The sequence below is a fragment of the Peromyscus leucopus genome, chromosome 2, assembly GCF_004664715.2.
Source record: "Peromyscus leucopus breed LL Stock chromosome 2, UCI_PerLeu_2.1, whole genome shotgun sequence".
Lineage (NCBI taxonomy): Eukaryota > Metazoa > Chordata > Mammalia > Rodentia > Cricetidae > Peromyscus > Peromyscus leucopus.
This window is the reverse complement of record NC_051064.1, coordinates 46834222-46854303: the sequence shown is the minus strand read 5'-3', so window position 1 is coordinate 46854303 and position 20082 is coordinate 46834222. Positions and strand designations below refer to the sequence as shown.

Sequence of the window (20082 nt, the reverse complement as noted above, 5' to 3'; positions counted from 1 at the left end):
CTGGGTTTCCTCATCCAGCCTTGATGTGATGGTATGTGCCTAGCCTTATTATGCTGTGTTTGGTAAATGTCCCTGGGAGGCCTGCTATTTTCTGAGTGAGGCAGGAAGGGTATAGATATAGGGAATAGGGGAGGTGGGGGGCAGAGACTGGAGGGGGTAAAGGTGAGGGAGGGGAAACTGGTTGGGATGTATATGTGAGAATAAAAAAAAAAAAATGGGAGGACCCTAGGAAGGATGCATGGATCTCCCAGTGAAGGAGAAATAGATGACATCTACATGAGCAAACTGGGGGTGAGGGAGGGGGGGTAATGGAGGGCAACGGATGGGGGATGAGCACATATGGGAACAGAAGGTTCGAGCTGGAACAGGGAGAGCAAAGAGATACCATAATAAGTGAAGATATCACGGGAATAGGGAGAAACAGTGCCAGGGAGGTTCCCAGCAATCCACAAGGATGACCCCACCTTAGACTGCTGGCAGTAGTCGAGAGGGTGCCTGAACTGGCCTACTCCAGTGATCAGATGGCTGAATACCCTAACTGTCATCATAGAGCCTTCATCCTGTGACTGATGTAAGCAGACACAGAGATCCATGGCCGGGTGCCAGGCTGAGCTCCAGGAGTCCAATCCATTAGAGAGGAGGGATTCTATGAGCAAGGGACATCAAGATCATGATGGGAAAATGTACAGAGATGACCATCCAAACTAGTGTAAACACATGAACTGTGGACCAATAGCTGAGGAGCCTCCATGGTACTGGATTAGGCCCTCTGGATAGGCAAGACAGCTGTTTAGCTTGAACTGTATAGGGGTTCCCTAGGCAGTGGGATCAGGACCTGTCCTTGGTACATGAGCGGGTTTTTTTGGAGGCCAGTGCCTATGATGGAACACTTTGCACAGCCTTGGTGCAGGGAGGAGGGGCTTGGACCTGCCTCAACTGGATGTACCAGGCTCTGCTGACTCCCTATGGGAGACCTTGCCTTGGAGGAGGTGGGAGTTGGGGGTGGGTTGGGGGGGAAAGCTTGAGGGTGGGAAGAGAGGGGATCTGTGGCTGGTATGTAAAATGAATAGAAAATCTCTTAATTAAAAAAAAAAAAATGGGCCAGGCGATGGTGGTGCACGCCTTTAATCCCAGCACTCGGGAGGCAGAGGCAGGTGGATCTCTGTGAGTTCGAGGCCAGCCTGGACTACCAAGTGAGTTCCAGGAAAGGCGCAAAGCTACACAGAGAAACCCTGTCTTGAAAATCAAACAAACAAAAAAACAAAAAAATGGACTGTGACCTATAAACTGAAATAATCCCCCCCCAAAAAATTTTTTGTTAATTCCAGTACTCACAAGGCATATCTCTGAGTTCAAGTTAGCCTGGTCTACATAGTGAGTTCCAGGCCAGCTGAGGCTAAACAGACCTTGTCTTATATTGATTTAAAAAAAAAAAAAAAAAAAAAAAGATTTCTGGAGCCAGCAAGATGGCTCAGTGGGTAAAAGTGCTTATGTGTTTAACCCTGAGCCTGACATCCTAAGTTTGAGACTTGGAACCCACAGTAGATGGAGAGAATTCACTTCCTAAAGTTGTCCTCTACCTTTCATTTAACCCCCTCCCCCAAGCAACAACAAAAAGTTGAAAAAAAAGTTTTTGTCAGCGTCTAAATGTGCAAGCCTGTAACCCTAGCTGAGCGAAGGCAGTAGGATCACAGATTCAAGGCCTGGTTAGGTAACAAGTTCAAAGTCAGCCTGGGCAATTTCCATGAGAGTAAAGAAGGGTAGGGATACAGCTCAGTGATGGAGCCCTTGCCTAGTGTGCACAAGGTTCCAGGCTCATTCTCTAGTAACACACACATAGTCTATCTAAATATATAGTGTACACACACACACACACACACACACACAGATATTTGTACATATACACACACATTCTAGAAAAATGACCTCAGGCCAGAATTTAAATGTTAGTCTTTTGCCCCAATTATATCACAAGGTTTGAAATTTAAAGACCCAACTTAGTTTCTTACATGTTTGAATACCTACTGACCATGAATAAATACACACATTTTTTTAAGAGTAAAGATTAAGTTAATGTTACTGCATAAAAATATATTCTGGTCAGGTGGTGGCAGCATATGCCTTTAATCTCAGTACGTGGGAGGTAGAGGCAGGTGGATCTCTGTGAGTTTGAGGCCAACCTGGTCTACAGAGCAAGTTCCAGGACAGCTACTGCAGCTACTCAGAAAATCCCTAGTCTGGAAACAACCCTCCCCCCAACAAAAAATTATATATATATATATATAATTCTGGCACAGAATAATACTTTAAATTCTATTCTGAACAGCAAGGCATCTGATAACAATTAGAACTTGTTTGGCATTAAAAAACCCACACTTTAATTAGAAATTACATATTACATTCTACATACAGGTATAATTCCAAGAAGTTTCATTCCATTGGCTAGGACAGAACGGACAGCTTTGAAAAGATGAAGTCTGGCCTACAAAATAAAGAATGATTAAATGTTCAATAATATGTTAGCAATAAGCAAAATAATGAATGATTTTTAGAAGTAATTAAATTAAAGTAGGAATTCTGCTTGAGAGTCCTCTGCATACTCTAGACAAGGAGAAATATATCCTAGCTCCCCTTACAGAAAGAACAGTATAGTAAGGGTGTGCAGTGGGAGTGGCAGAATTTCTCACTTGAACATCTGATGGAAGAAGGTACATTTGATAGTCTACTATTTTGGGAAATATTTAAACATTCTATTTATTACCTAAGTCACAAAGTATACTGCTGTAGTTAAACAACAGAAGATATTTCAGAAGAATTCCTGTGACTTTTCGTACTAATGTTTCATAATATTAATTTCAGCTGCCAAGGGGCTATATAGAGGACACTGAATGTAACATACCCCAGCCACATCAGCAGGACTGTCTTTCACTTGGAGTGTTTTATGTGCCATAGCTGCAAGGTGACTGAAACAAGTAAGAGAGATCACAATGAGGACCAGTAGTAATTTCCTGTTCCATGAGTCCGATACCTGTCCAACACTTAACTTTACAGAAAAACCTAGAATCACTAAAGAAGCCATCTGAAGTTATACAAGTTGAAATAAATGCATTTGCTTGCCTGTAATAAAACACTAAACTCAAGCTTTAGAATTTAGTTCTGCTTCTACCAAATGTCAAGTTTTAAGATTTTGATTTCACTTTTTTTTTTTTTTGGTTTTTCGAGACAGGGTTTCTCTGTGTAGCTTTGCGCCTTTTCCTGGAACTCACTTGGTAGCCCAGGCTGGCCTCGAACTCACAGAGATCCGCCTGGCTCTGCCTCCCGAGTGCTGGGATTAAAGGCGTGCGCCACCACCGCCCGGCTTGATTTCACTTTTTTATAGAAATAGGACATGCCTTTCTAAGAAGTAGAATTTTCTTATGTAGACAACTTTTACAAGTATAACAGGGTATATACCCTTTCCCCCTGTGTCAACTGAGGTGGGATAGAGACTAGTTATCAATGCACTGAACACACAAACCAGACACTCCTTGAAGTATTTTTTTCTGTTAAGGTATGGCAGCAATGAGCCATGAAATGCACATAATCATTTAATCATTTTAAGTGACATTTCACTAGACTTTTTGGCTTTGCATTTGCCCTTATATGTAAGTGGGGAAAAAAAAAACCAAAACAAAAAAACACCAAAACACACTTATTTGCCGGGGTTAGGGCTGTAGTACTTAAGGAACAGATGCAGGAGGATTAAGAGTCCCAAGTTAGCCTGGACTACACAGTGAGACCCTTCCTCAAAAAAAACAAAAACTTGGGAGATAAGGTAAAAAGTATAATCAAGAAAAAAGTTACAGTATTCTCTCATTTCAGTAAATAGTGAGTAAAAGCATTTAAACATGAATTTTCAACTGGTATCATTGATTTGCTTCCTAATTCCTTTGCTCCTTAGTTATAAGTGATTTTGTTGTGTCTCTGCTTAAAACAATATGGACCCAACCACTCTAAAAACTGTCTAAGGTCAAAGGCTCAGCCTCATCATTTCTTATCCCTTTAGTGATTATAGTTGTAGTACTTGCTCAGCTCTGGACCTTTCCTCCTTCCCAGCTATTTGAGTTTTCTGGTTACCACCTGCAGCTTCCTCCTGAATAGCCCTCAATAGCACTCTGATCCCTCAAAGCAGGGCTGGGGGAACATCTCATATGTCCATTTTTGGCAATACACATGTCACTGTGTTATAACTACCCTTGCCATTGTCATTTCCTATGATTCTATCTTATATCACCGAATAAACACAATGAAATCTAATTGTCAGATAAGATCTAACAATTCCTATAACCTAAAGGAGAAAGCAATTTTGAAGGCAAGGGATTTACATATGGGAAACCTTTAGGTGAAAGAGAGAAAATAGAGGGGCTGGAGAGACGGCTCAGCAGTTAAGAGTACGTGCTGCTCTTCCAGAGGGCCTGTGTTCGATTCCCAGCACCCATGTCAGGCAGATCATAATTGCCTGCAACTCCAGCTTCAAAGGACCCGATGGCCTCCAAAGGTAACTAAACACATGTGGTGATACCATTTTTATGAAACTATATCTTACATTCAGAGATTGAACTTTGGTGGACTTTATAGCTGATTTAATATACCTGGAGGTCACTTAAAGCCTATGCGGATACCCAGGTGTGGATTTAGCCTGTTTAACCTTCCTTTAAGAGAACAATTTTACAACCAACTTTATTTGTGTTGGACTTCCCATGTAATTACTTTTTACAACCTAAGCTAATGTAAGTTATGCATTCTCCCATGTCCCTGACCCAGAGAGCAATGTCTGTTTGAAAACAGCAGATATGACAAAAGCGGCCTTAAAAAATAAATGTCTGCCATAAATGCAGAAAACAGCATATGGATATTGCTTGATGATGGTATGTATGTTCACAGTGCTGTTTGTTTTTCTGAGTGCTTCCAGGTCAGCTGGAGTCAATAAAGTTTCCTTCTGTGTAGAAAGTTCCTTTCTTCCCCACATGATGCTGTCTGTTCAATAGAGAGCAGAGCCCTTTGTTAGGGGCAGACAAGACGGCATCCAGGCAGGCACAGGCGCAGCCGCACACAGCAGGTGCATTTACAGCCAGTGACCCGGACGCTAGACAGATGACATGGGAAGAGAAGAAGCTCTGCATCGCTCTCGCTTAAACCATTCCAAGGGGAAGTGCTTTGGTTTCTTGCCTCAGTGTAGCACCTACCCATATTGATGACTCTGAGTTTATCATTAATTTAAATTAGTATGCATGCCTGTGAGCGCTCGCTCGCTTTCTCTCTCTCTCTCTCTCTCTCTCTCTCTCTCTCTCTCTCTCTCTCTCTCTCTCTCTCTCACACACACACACACACACACACACTTGAATAAAAATAAACCTTAGATTTTGAAAAGAAAATAAGGAGATTAAAAAAAATTACCTTAGCGTTAAAAGATAACTAACAATGTGCTTAGGTTGAAGGTCCTGAGATGATTTATAAAGTACCTCGTCGAACCTAAAAGATGACAGGAACAGGCTGATCATTTGTTATATGAAGCTAACACGTTAAGATGTTAAATACCTTTGGTGTTACGAAGGCATATGAAAAAAGACCTGGGTACATTTGATCACTAATATGAATTTTTCTTTCATATAAATTCCTTGATAGCAGAGACAGTCTAAGTCATCTTTATAGCTCTTAGATCTAGTCCTAAGCAAAATCAGAAAAAGAAAAAACCTTGCCTATTAAAGTAGTGAGCTCTAGTCTCAAGGCTAAGGGAATCAGGAGGGCTTATTTTCTTTCACATATTAATTATGAGGGAGTAAAATTTTCTTATGTAAAGAAAGAACAGCTGAGCACTGTGTGGCAATCAAAGGAAATTGCCTTCATAGACACATACCTACTTCTTTGTTCTCTGATCTCTTAGAGACCAAGGTGTGGCCTGCCTGTGTGGCGGTATTAGGTATTAGGCGGTATTAGACAAATGCATAGGAGATTGAGAGCGGAAGCCACAAGGCGAACTGGAGGATTCTTAATCTGCACAGAGGCAGGGTTTCTCCTTACCTTGTCATAACAGTCTCCTGGGATCCTCTTATTAAGAGACCATGCTCTTATTATGCCTCACCTTCCTAGACAGTGGGCTGAGACCTCACTACTCCTTTGTGGTGTTCTATTTTGTGATATTTTTAAGGCTAGGATTGACTTTGAACATTGGCTTGATCTGTGATCCCAGTCTGTCCTCAAAAGTCAGATTCCTTTTTGGCCCACCTATGCCTGTCTAGAGGCAGGAGGCAGCCTCTGAACTAATGACTAGAAATCAGCAAAACATGCTCTCAGTTCAGAGTATCAGACTTGGTAATAACAGAAAAACCTCATACCTGAGAAGATGCTGGAGAATTGAAACAGACTGTGGCTCTTGTAAACAAGCAACGTTGACGTCATTGAGGTAACCACATCCAAAAGTATCTTCCAGACTGTCACCAAAAGTTTAAACAAAGGGGAAAGGATCAGGTTTTGAGGTCCATAGCTACATGTGATGAATATTAGCTCTGGGTATACAGTCCTGATCTCCTTAATATAGTCCTGGACTTTGACACTAACATTGATTTAAATCTTCATTTCCTCAAATTATTTTCAGTGTCTCTTAAAATGTAGGTGACAGGATATTCTCTCGCAGAATTACTCTGAGGTCGAAGTAAGACAATGCACAAAAGCGTTTCTTATAATAGGTGATTGATAAGTGCTTAGCAATAAGAGGTTTGCTGTGTTTTACCCAGTTTTGAATAAGAAACTTGGGAAAAGTCCAGAAAACAGGGCTAACCACTGGTCTCAGAGCCACACCAGGCATGTTCCAGCCCAGGGAAGAACAGCCAAGCTTCCCTGCAGCCTCTTCTCACCTACAGAGGCGGGCATGGGTATACTGTAGGAAGACTCCAGTGTCCCCACGACTCTGGAAAACACGGTCCCAACTGAACTGATAGTCAGATAGGAGTAAGCCTCTGAAATCCTGAAATGAGAGTACATCATTATCCTGGGTTTTGCTACACACCAGACAAAGAGATCTCAGAGGAAGGAGTCATAACCCACCTGGATGATGAGAGCTGCGAGCCCCACCCTCTCTGCAGTCTCTTGTGGGTTCTCCATTTTTTTTGTTGCTGAAACAGATAAAGGCAGTTATCAACCTACACCGTATTGTTCAAGAATAATGGTTCAGCATGCAAAAAAAAAAAAAAAAATTGAAAAAAATGTACAATTAAAAAATAAGACAATGGGTGCTTTACCTTCCTCATTTAGGCTAATAGTTAGCTCTCCTGCCTACATCAAAGTGAAGAAGCATGAACTTATTTTTTTAATAAATATCCCTTGTAAGGTATTTTTAAAGCCCATACTTATTTTTCCAAGGGTGGAGATTAAATAGTTATATGAACTTTAATAACTTGGATCCAATTTACAATGCAAGGACTTGGGCTGGAAGATAGCTTAGTTGGTAAAGTGCTTGCCTAATGTGGTGTTCTGAATGAGAACTCCCATAGGTTCATATTGGAATGTTTGGTTCCCATTTGGTGGAACTGCTTGGAAAGAGTTAATAGGTGTGGCCTTGTTGGAGGTGTGCCCCTGAAGGGTGTTCAAAAGCCCATGTCACTCACAGCTCTCTGTCTCCTGCTTGTGGATCAAAATGTAAGTTCTCAGTTACTGTTCCAGCATCATGTCTGTCAGCCTGCTGCCATATTCCCCGCCATGATGGTCACGGACTCTAAACCTCTGGAACCATCAGCTCCAAATTAAATGCTTTCTTTTATATGTTGCTTTGGTTATGGTCTCATCACAGCAATAGAAAAGCATGACACCCTGAAAACCTAAGGACCTGAGTATGAGAACCAGAGCCTATGTTTAAAAAACCCCTGAGAGTAGTAGACTGTGTGTGCAATCCCAGTGCTAGGGAGGCTCAATGACCATCCAGCCTAGCCAGGAAGAGATCCTGATTGTTTGTTTTTTATAAAAAGCTGGCAATGTCTGAGAACTCCTCTTGCCTCAACATCAAGGTATGCATGTGTGCACTTAGACATATAAAAAATCAAGCACTTGACAGGATGACTTTGACAACAGACTGACAACATTGAAGCTGTCCATGAAGACTAAGCTTATATTAATGAACAACTGGATTCAGTGTCAAATTTATGAAAGCTACTTTTGATCAGGTTCATGAAAGTCCAAGAAAGCATAAAAGTAGCAAAGAGGATTTACTCTTAATGGAAGCCATGTTCTGTAGCATCCTTGACTGAACCTCATTTAAGACATCTTCCAGAAAAGTGACATCCCCTCTTCGAGTCTTCATTCCTTTACTATCCCAAAAGGTACATGCTGGCACCTGAAATGGACAGGCATTTATTAACCAAAAGCTAAAAAGGTGCTAATGATGTGAGTATATCTTAGCACTCTTTCAGAAAACAAACTTTTAACCTTGTAGCAGAGTTTTTAAGAATTATCAAATAAATAGGGGTGTGGCCAGGAATGGCATATGTGGTAGCAATTCAAGCACTGGAAAATGGAAGCGGAAGACTAGGAATTCAAGGTCTTTCTCAGGTACATACACAGCTTCTGCAGGGGACCCCATTTCAAACAAAAATTCTCATGACTTTTTTATAGCTGAAAAACTATTGTGTACAGGTACATCTTCATTATTTGATGGACAACCAGATGGTTTCATTTCCTTGCTACTGTGGAAGAGCATCAATAAACACATGGAAATGCAAGTCTCTGTTGCAGGATATTGAGCCCTTTCGGTATTTATCCAGACATGGTGTAGCTGAGTCATACGGCAGCTCCATACTGATTTCCACAGTGGTTGTACCAGTTTAAAGTTCCACCAGCACAGTAGTAGACAACTTCCCCTTTCCCCACATCTTTACTGGGATTTGTGGTCATTTGTTTTCTTGATAACAGCACTCTAATTGTAGTGAGATGGAGTCTCAAAGTAGTTTTAATTTGCATTTCCCTGGTGGTTTATAATGTTGAATACTTAAAAAATATTTACTGGCACACACACACACACACTTTTTTGTTGTTTTTTTGAGACAGGGTCTCACTGCATAGCTCTGGCTGTTCTGGAACTCACTATGTAGGTCAGGCTGCTCTTGAACTCACAGACCCTCCTGACTGCTTCCTGACTACTGTGACACCATTTATTATTTTTTTAGAGACCTCTTTGTTCAGTTTCATAGTAAATTTTTTGGTTTGGTTATTTGTTTTCCTAATTAGTTTTTTAGTCTTATGCATTCTAGGTATTAATCCTCTATCATGTGTAGCTGTACACTTTCTTTACTTGACTGTCTCTTGAACACATGCTTAACTTATGAGGTTCCATTTGTTAAATGTTACCCATATTTCCTGAGCAACTGAGGTGCCATTTGAAAGCCCTTATATTTGCCCATATCTTAAATTGTTTCCCATATTTTTCTTCTAGCAGTTTTAGATCTTATGTAAAGGACTATGATCCCATCTGAAGTTGAATTTTTACTCAGCGTGTAAGAGATAGCTATCTACTTTCATTATTCTACATGCAACATCTCGTAAGTTATATTAAGTGAGGTAACCCAGGCTCAGAAAACAAACATTGCTATGTTCTCTCCTAACTTCTAATTTTTACATGTGGGCGTTTATGTAGAAATCAATTGTGTGTAGATGCCAGGAAAGTAGAAAGGCACTCATGAGAGGCCTGGGAAGGGGTGGGGGCAATGGGTAGTAAAACACATCTGATACAGACATGAAAAGAGGAACAGCAGGGGTGGAAAGATTAAAGTGCGGATGGAGATCAAAGAAGTTGGGGAGAGCTGAGGAAGGACAACCGAAACTAAGAATGTATGAGAAAGCTACAAGTAAACCAATTACTTTGTTTTGGTATTTAATTAAGCTAATTAAACAAAATAACCTTTAAAAGTTTGAATGGCAATACTCTGTGTGGATGCATATACTGCTTCCAGAAGCCATAAGTTTATTAAAAAAAAATCTCAGTGCCAGGGTGGATACCACCTTATGACTTGTTATTCAGGAAAGCTCCTGAGCCCCTAAAACAATACAAGCTATTTGATTGTCCACCAACACTATAAGATATAATATGCTTCAGTTACAGCACATTGAGAAATCAAGCTGGGACTGGGCTGGAAGTTTCCTCCCTGCTGGCTAACTTTCATAATACCGGAAGATGCTCTAGGCTGGAGGGAGAGGTATAATCAATACTCTTACTCAGCTGTGGACCTGCATGCTATACTCCTGGCCTGCCAGACAAGATGTGCCCATTGGGGTAACACTGGCAAGACTGTTACAGTAGTAACAAACTGCTTTCTGGTTGGACTTGAGTCCACTCCACAGAAGGGAATTTATACCTGGTGATGTATATGTAGCTAAAGCTCACAGCTTGGATGGTTTTAAGCCTTAATGAAGGAGGTACTAGTGTTTTAATAAATGGACATATATTTATGAAAGTACCTTTGTAAGTGTTGTCAGCTCTGGTCATAGAAACTTCTTTATCCAGTGGGCAACAGTTACTGCCAAGTTTAACTACAGAGTGACTGTTGAATGCTGAGCCCTAAATGTGACACCTAAATCACCCCACTCCCTCCAAGGTTCAGGGAACACTGTAGAAGGAGGGGGGAAAGAATATAAGAGTTGGAGGAAGTAGGAGAGTGCTGTGGAATGACATCTACATATGCCAGGGACAATACATTAATGAACTATGAACCTGCCCAAGACCAGCACCATAGAACATTCCCTAATGGAGTGGGGAGGTATTGGGAGGGGCTCATGAGGTCCTACCCCTCCCTGAGGACATATTGGAAGTTAATAGTTGCTGGTGAATGGAGAGACATTTTTGTCTGTACTGTTGCCCCAAGAAAGTCGTCCATGCTTCTATCAATAACACCTCACCCACGTTCTTTAAGCAAATGTAATAAATCACTGGCCCATAAATAAAAAAATCAATCAATCAATCAATCAAAAAATAAATAAACAGAAAGGGAGACTCATTAGGAAGGGGATCAATGGGAGTGGAAGAAGAGGAGAACAGTGTGAATATGATAAGAATTCAACATATACATGTATTAAGGTATCATTATGTATAACCAAACTATGGAGAATAAAAAAAAAACAAGATGTGTTTTATTTTGCAGTCCACTTAAGTTTCACTTTACTGACATAATCACTAGCTTGTGATTAAATTACTAGTTGTCTATATGAGGAAGAGGAAATGAATATAAAAAATTGAAAACCAAAACACTGATAGCAGACATCTAATAAAAACATTAGGACATAAATTAATACAAAATCAATCTGTCTTTTCCTACCAACATCCTGAAAAGAGAACTGAACATAAATTACTGTAGTTATGTTCTGAGGCTGAGCTGAAATAAGTGACCTTGATCAGGCAACAAAGAACAACATGGATCCTACCTTTCTGCCCATTCATATCCCATGATCTTCAGTATTTGGAACACTTGCTGAAAATGCCTTTTTTGCCCTTTGTCTGCCTTCGGGAAATTTTTTAGAATTTAAACAAAACAAAACACAAACAAGTTAATAAATAACAATAAGCTGGTCCTAAATCAAATTAACAGTAGAGTTTTGTTAGACTAAAGTCACTGTCAAAGTTTTAAATAAACACACTAGCAGCTGGAGAATGGCTCAGTGATTAAAGGTATTTACTGGCTGCTCTTTCCAGAAGACCCAAGTTTGGTTCTCACACCCACACTGGGTGGTGGTTCACAACTCCAGCTCCAGGGGATGTGATGTCCTCTTCTAACTTGTGGGGACCTGCACACTCATGCACCATGCATACACATATTCGTTCATTTTCTTTTTCTTATACACGTAAATAAGACAAATCTTAAACACACAACAAGAGTATTTAGGTTGATGGGAAAATAAGAGCTGCAGCTCCTTAAGACAGCAGAAAACATGAAAAAAAATTCAGAATGTTCTATTTCATTTCCTTCTCTTGGATGTTATAATCTCTATTTCCAGAAGGCCAAAGCTGAGCTGAACGAGATGGCGGCACCTTCTTGATTATACAAAGGAAGGCAGGCAGAGAAGAGACTGGAGTACTAGTCAGCAATAAAAGGATCAAACTGTGATATAATGGCTTAGATAGTCTCAAGGGTAATCACTAAGCTGAGAGAAAAACAAACCTCAGAAAGTTACATACTGTATGATGCCATTTACATACCACTCTCAAAGAGACATCTCTAATGAAGATCAAGGCAGGGGTTGTGATTAAGTGGTGGATCATCAGGGAGTCTGCTCCATGATGAAACAGACTCGTGTTCCGGATGTGGTGGTGGTGGTTACACAGATCTATACATGGGATACTGTTCCCTAAAATCCGCCTATACACGAATGCACAGAAAAACTGATGAGATTTGAATGTTTCTACAAATGTCAATCTGATTTTGACAAAGTAACTTCATGTGTCTGTAGAAGGGAGTGGAGTAAAGGGTACTCAGAGCCACTGCTAGTCTGAAATTTGCCTTAAGGTATTACAAGATTTTAAAAGTTCTCCCTCTCCCTCTCTCTCTCCCTCCCCACCTGTCTCTCCGAGACAGGGTTTCTCTGTGTTGCTCTGGCTGTTCTGGAACTCACTCTGTAGACCAGGCTAGCCTCAAACTCACAGATATCTGCCTGCCTCTGCCCCGTGAGTGCTGAGATTAAAGGTGCGTGCCACTACCGCCCAAAAAATTCTTTTTAAAATATAATTCTAACACTTTATTTTATTTATAGCAATAAAGCTTACATATTAACACTATAATAGAATGAGCTGATAGTTTTAAATTTTTATTTAAAAATTTAGAAAGATTTATTTATTTTATGTGTATGAGTGTTTTGCATGCATATATGTTTGTACAGACGTAGGCAGTGCCTGATGTTTCTCCATTCCCTTGATGCAATTTTAAACAGGTTATAAACTCCTCCCTTCAAAACAAATTAAAAAATAATTTTTAAAAATGCCCCAACAGGACAAATGCAACTGCCTTACAGTAGCTCAGATATAGTAATTTCATATAACCACCTTCTTCTTGACTTTGGTAATTTTTTCTCACTATGAAGCAAGTAAACTTTTGATTTTTGGGTCTTATACAAAATAAATTTAAAAAGAAGTCACTACCTTAATCAACTTCATATTTATTTTTCATAGTTTGACAAAATTGTTTTTGCCAAAGTTTTCCACAGTTTCCTTTTTTCTTTTTGCTGATGGGTGTGGGCACGTGTGTGCACAGGCATTCAGGCCGTGATGCACATGTGGAGGTCGGAGGACAATTATGTAGAGTTGATTCTCTCCTTCCATCACTACCTGGGTTTTAGGAATCGAACTGACATCATCAGTCTTACAAGGCAAGTGCCTTATCCACTGAGCCATCTCTCTGGCCCTGGTTTCCTATTTCTGTCTCTCTCTAGTTTCCATGAGGTAGGATTCATAATCTTTTGTTTTTTATTGTGATTACTTACCACATAAATCATTGTATCAAAATTATACTTGTCCATGCGATCTATAGCAGCTGCAAGATCCCTGGAAAAAAAAAATGGGTTATAATTGCTTTGACTTACTTGATAACACGAAGACAATTCTATTTAAAAACTGTTTTACACTGTAGCCTGGAGTATGTGAATCATCACTGCAGAGTCCCAGTACACTTTGATAAGAAATAATAACAAAATTAGGTTTGTAAAAAAACAAAACAAAACAAAACAAAAAAAACCCTACAATGCCCTGGAAAGTATAATTAAAAAACAACTAAAAATAAACAAAAGCAAGTGATAATTAAAAAGTATCTTTTCTTTTTTAAAAAATAATTTATTTATTCTTATTTTATGTACATTAGTGTTTTGCTTCCATGTAAGTCTGTGTGAGGGTGTCAGATCTTGGAGTTACAGTTGTTAGCTGCCATGTGGGTGCTGGGAATTGAACCTGCGTCCTCTGGAAGAGTAGTAATCAGTGCTCCTAACTGCTGAGCCATCTTTCCAACCCCATACTTAAAAAGTATCTTACAGGTGTTTTATAATTAACTAAGCCTTTACTGAAAAGAACTATCTAGCTGTTACTTTTCTATGATATATTTTCTCTAAGAACACAATTATAATATAGATGACAAAAGAGCCAAAGAAGTACCTTCTGCCCTAGTCTGTATTAACAAACTTTCAAAATCTTGGATCGCTCAAAAGCAATAACTTCTACTGAATTTAAAAGAGTTCTTAAGTCCTTGTATGGCTCAGTGGTTAAAAGCACACCTACTGTTTTTGTAGAGGACCCAAGTGCAGTTCCCAGCACATGAAAGGCAGCTCACAAGTGCCTAGAACTACAGCTCCAGAGGATCCAACAGACTCTTCTAGACCCCAGGGCACCTGGATGTATACACACTCACAGATACACCCATATACACACATTAAAAAGTAACATTGAAGGTTATTAACATATTGAAGTTGAAAATACTGAGAAGACCAACTTTTTTTTTCTTTTTCCTGTTTTTTTTTTTTGAGACAGGGTTTCTCTGTGTAGTTTTGGTGCCTGTCCTGGATCTCGCTCTGTAGACCAGGCTGGCCTCAAACTCACAGAGATTTGCCTGGCTCTGCCTCCCAAGTGCTAGAATTAAAGGCTTGTGCCACCACTGCCCAGCAAACATTTTTTTTTTTTACATCCTCTGAAGTGTTGTAAATGATCAAAATATGATTTGGATCCATTTCATGATCCAGACACTTCATGGAATATGTATTCATACTTTAGTAAAAAAAATTATTTATCCATTTATTTATTTGTTTGTTTATTTACTTTTAGGTCAAGGCCTCACTAAGTAGCACTGGTTGATCTATAACTCTCTGTGTAGGCCAGGCGGTTTTTGAACTCAAGGAGAACTCCTGCATTTGCCTCCAGAGTGCTGGAATTAAAGGCATTCAACACCACACCTTCCATACATGTACTTCTGTTCTAAATGGAACTGTTTGCACACTGATGCAGGGCTTGGTTTCTTTAAATTGCCTAGCAATAATTAGTTGCCACAACGAAATTTTCTAACATATACATGAGTGCTTAGTAAGTGCAGCTCTCATAAATGAACAATGAGTGCTCACTTCCACAGGGTGAGGCACGGAGAAGCCTACTTCCTAATTTTTCACAATATAATGAAGTTTGGCATTTACATGTGTGTAAATGGTTAGGTCACCATTGAATCATAACTTGGTCATTTTTTAGAATATATTTTCTGACAATCTGTACTTACAAAAACACTTAATATATGATTATGAATGACTACAAATGGAATGATGTGTTCTGCTGTGAACAGCTTATAATAGTCAATAAATTTTAATATAGAGTCCCACTCTTCTGATATTAAGTCTTTCTGGAAATTACAACTGGCAATAAATAGAAACCCAGCAAATATTCTTAAAATATGCAAACAGATTTATAATTTGCAACTAGGATTTTTTAAAGACAGTTTGAAGGATAAGATGACTATCCTACATTAATCTTGGGACAAAGAATATGAAGTCTCACGTTGACATGGTCACCTCCGCAGATTACAAACCTGGTTGCATAGAGAGAAGTTCCATCACTTCGCATCACAGTGCAGACAGAAGAGAGGTTACCAGTCCCAGAGAGATCTACCACAACATTTCCTGTTCTAGAAATGCAAAAGGGAAACCCTAAATCAACATCATGATTCTACTTTGAAGGTAGAACATCCATAGCATTTTTGGTAAACCAGAAGTTATTTTTATTGCTCATGGAATAGTTAGTGTCAGTTCAAGATATAATCAACAATTGTCAAAACCAGTAAGTTAGAGGACATGGTGAAAATTAAAACTAAAATGATCGTTCCTCATTTGTGTTAGAATGCCTTTTATTTCAACAAATAAACAAAAATGAGGATGGTAAGTATTGGCAAGGATGTGGAGAAAAGGGATCCTTATGTACCACTGGTGGGAATGTAAGTTAGTACAGCCATTACCGAGAGTAATAAAGAGGTTCTTGAAAAACATTGAAATACAGAATTATTCTTTAATCCAGCAATTCTATTTCTGGGTATGTATCCAAAGGAATTAAAATTACTGTGTTGAAAAGATACTGCACTGCCATGTCCATTGTAGCATTATTTATAATAGTCAAGATATGAAATCAACTTCAGTGTCCATCTGCTAATAGATTTTAAAGATGTAATAACAAGAACTAGTACTAGTCAGGTCTTAAAAATGAAATGTATTTGTGAAACACAAATGAATCTGGAGGACATTCTGCTCAAAAAAGTAGGTCAGGCACAAAAGAAAACAAAAATTATATGACATCACAAATGGAATTTAGAAGGAGAATAGTTAAGTTACCAGAGGTAGGAAGGGGAGATGTTAGTTAAAGGGTACAAAGTTGCAGTTGGAAAGAAAGAGTAAGTTCTAGAAAGAGTAAGTTCTACTCTACCAGATGGCATCAATTAGTTACAATTTAGAGTTCCCATCACAGCTGAGTATGTGAGGTGACATGCACATAGTTTGGTCTCCCCACAGCTAAGTGTACTAATGTGCTTGACTTAGACATTCCATAGTGAGCACATGTATCAAAACATCAAGATAAAATAACAGGAAAATGCAAAATTTACTGTTTGTCAAGTTTCTCAAAAAGGAAAGATTTCTACTATATACAAGGCAACAATGTCAATAGGATTTACTACCATTATCTCTGGCTTTATACCTATTTTCATAAGTTGACTTAAATATTTTTTGAAACTGGTAGCTGTTTTCTTTTTTTTTCTCAAAAGATGCGGTTAAGCCACAAAAGTATGTTCTATTTCCTTTTTTTCAAATTATTAATTTATGTAACCAGAGGCAGGCCACGTTGTTTTTATATTGTTATAAGAGTTACCTATTATAACAGGTGCCATCCTCTCTCCTATGAATATGAGACTTTGGCTATGATAGTAATATATAGCATGTGAGAAAGGATCTCATTACTTGGTGTATAGTTCAGACCAGCCTTGAACTCACCAACCTCCTGCCTCAGCCTCCTGCATGTAGAAATTAAGGTAAGCTTTCCCACCCACAGTTTGAGAAAGTACTTTTTTTTGGATAAACGGTTTCACCATGTGGCCCTATCATAGAACTCACAGAGATCCTCCTGCTACTGCCTCCCAAGTGCTGAGACTAAAGGTCTGCACCACCATACCCGGCAAGAGAAAGTACAAATGGCAAAACGGTTACATACCTCATCCTTGTCCTCACTCAGAGAGACTCCATTACATCAGTGTCAAAGAACACACATAGCCGGGTGGTGGTGGCGCACGCCTTTATTCCCAGCACTCGGGAGGCAGAGCCAGGTGGATCATTGTGAGTTTGAGGCCAGCCTGGACTACCGAGTGAGTTCCAGGAAAGGCGCAAAGCTACAGAGAAACCCTGTCTCGAAAAAAACCAAAAAAAAAAAAAAAAAAAAAAAAAAAAGAAAAAAGAAAAAGAACACACATAACTTGACTAAAGCACAGTAACCTGGGGCTGGGTATGGTGGCACACCTGAGGCAGAAACTGGAGGATCTCTATGCGTTTCAGGCCAGCTTGGTCTACAGTTAGTTCTACGCCAGCCATGACTACATAATGAGTCACAATCTTCAAGAAAAACAAAGACAGACAGGCAGAGAGAAAGAATAGTAATTTGATCATACATTGTTTTCTGTAGAAGTCCTTTGCTGTCCAGCAACTTTAAGACATCTTGAGATTTTTCACGATAAAATGATTCTCCTGAATATTCATCAAAGTATATTCCAAGGCGCTAAGAGGATTCAGAAATATGGGGAAAATGTTTAATGTTTTACACTAAGACAAAACTAAAGATGTCTTACCATCTACCACAAGGATGGGAAAAATAAAGCTTAAACTTTCTAATGACTCATACCACCACTGGCCAAGTCCTCACAATGTATCTGCTGTATCCTATAGCAGTCACAGGGATTTATGGCTTTAGAATTTAGAAAGCACTGAACATTTAGTTCCTCATCACACTTCAGATATCCATGCAGCCAAGGACAACTGTGGATGCTTGTGAGACCAGAAGTCGGCACTGCACTGTACAGTCCTGGAAAAGCATCCCTCATGCTCCAGTCTAGCCCTCTTAGCTCTCCTTGCATACTGCTCTTCACCTTGCCCACTCATTCCCACCACTACAGAGCCATCTTTTCCACCACCTAGTACTAGCTCACAATTACGTTTCTGGACAGAATAAGGACCAGAGTATCTGGGTTATTTTGTATTTTAGCTCTCTCTTCTCCAAGAACATCATTTGGCTGAATTTTCAACTAAACTAGAAATCTACTCTTATATTTTGGTTGTGAGCCTAGCCTTTAACGGCCGAGCCATCTTTCAGCCCTAGAAATCTACTCTTAAATAAGAGCTTCAGCAGCAGGTGGTAACCAGCAGCAGTACCAGCAAAGAGGCCTAGCAAAGGGAACACAGAGATTCTAGGGTACCTTGTAAATCTGAATGTATTCTTCAATGCTCAAGTCCCGAAATCGTTGCCACAGTGAAAGTGCCTGCATGTCACCCAGTTCTAGTCGATGGAAGAATTCATGTGCCAATTTTGCTATATTTTTATCATCTGTAGCTTCTTTATTAACTTGTACATAAACCTAAAAGCAGATTAAATATATTATTATACACTCTTATCCTCATACACAATTCCAAGAGTCACATGGAAAGTTAACTGAGTGGCCACACAGCAGAGTGATTTCTTTTTCTTCTTTCACTAAGCAGATAGTTTGGTGTCTTTGCTAAAAATGGCAATTTAACATTCTTGAAACTTCATTGAGAAAGGCTAATCAAAGTAGCATGGCTTAATCCAGCAAAAAAAAAAAAAAGATAAATGGAAGATTTAATGGCTACTTAAAAATGATTTTTTTTTTTAAGATTTATTTATTTATTATGTATACAGCATGTATGACTGCAGGCCAGAAGAGGGCACCAGATCTAATTACAGGTGGTTGTGAGCCACCATGTGGTTGCTGGGAATTGAACTCAGGACCTCTGGAAGAGCAGTCAGTGCTCTTAACCTCTGAGCTACCTCTCTAGCCCCTAAAAATGATTTTTTATTGTTTGTTCTTTGACAGTTTCACATGTCCTAATGCATTCCAATTGTGCCTCCCCTCCACTCACCATTATCAACATCTATTTGGTGTTGTGACCCACTCAGTTTAAACAGGGTCATCTATGTGACCACTGGATTGGAATGATCAAACTCTGGTGGTCAGCAGCAGGTACAGAACTGAGGGCAATGACTCCCTAATCTCTGAACCTCTCATCAGCAAATAGCTGAGCATCAAGGGGTGGGGATTTTAAAGCCTTCTTCCTACACCTGACTAGTCCCTAGTCCATTCTTTTCAGATGTAGTTCAAGAGCTAATGAAAAAAATTTAAGGCTATTCTCTTAATCTATACAAGTCTACCAAAACAGGTGATGATTGCAAACAGAAATACTTTTTAGACAGCTTAACTACATTCCAGCTTGAACTCTTAGGCATTATGTGGAACAGGCATTTTATGGGTTTTTAGCACTATCCAACTTGGCTGGTTTAGTTCTGTATCCAACTGGAAAGGTATGGGGTTAATGGTTTACTAAGGGCTCACTTCTAATGCAGTTTTAATTGTTTTCCAGTATCCACCATTAGTCATTTGAAAATTGTAAAGATTAATAATATTAATTAATGTTAACCTTTGTCACAACAGTACTTATGATTTTCATTATTAGCAAACTGGAAAGTTAAAAAAAAAAACCTCCAAATTTCTCTAAGGATTGCACTATATGTACTTTGAAGTTTCCATTGTTATTGATATCTAGCTTTATTTCATTATGGTCTGATAAAAAAGAAATTATTTCAATTTTTGTATTGTTAAAGTCTTGCTTTAGGTGGCAAAATCTGACTTACTAAGGAAAGCTCTAAGGCCTTCTGAAAGAACGTTGTGAACAAATACTGTGCAAACGCTGAGAAGGACCCCTCCCCACGCCTTCCTGTGAGGACGATGGACCAGGTCTTTGCACATGTGAAGCAAGTGTCTACCATGAGTCACATATATACCA

The 20082-nt window shown here is 39.3% G+C and overlaps 1 protein-coding gene across 1 annotated transcript in view; it reads right to left on the bottom strand.

Moving 5' to 3' along the window:
* Nucleotides 1-2286: 2286 nt before the first annotated feature.
* The window catches only part of Rars2 (arginyl-tRNA synthetase 2, mitochondrial), a 45591-nt gene continuing 27795 nt past the window's right edge, over nt 2287-20082 (bottom strand). The window contains 13 exon segments of the mRNA XM_028872773.2: nt 2287-2482; nt 2900-2963; nt 5437-5511; nt 6375-6470; nt 6894-7003; nt 7084-7151; nt 8242-8337; nt 8340-8365; nt 11443-11519; nt 13492-13552; nt 15564-15659; nt 17679-17785; nt 18480-18638. Of these exon segments, the coding sequence (XP_028728606.1) occupies nt 2396-2482; nt 2900-2963; nt 5437-5511; nt 6375-6470; nt 6894-7003; nt 7084-7151; nt 8242-8337; nt 8340-8365; nt 11443-11519; nt 13492-13552; nt 15564-15659; nt 17679-17785; nt 18480-18638 (1122 nt within the window). The 3' untranslated portion in view covers nt 2287-2395.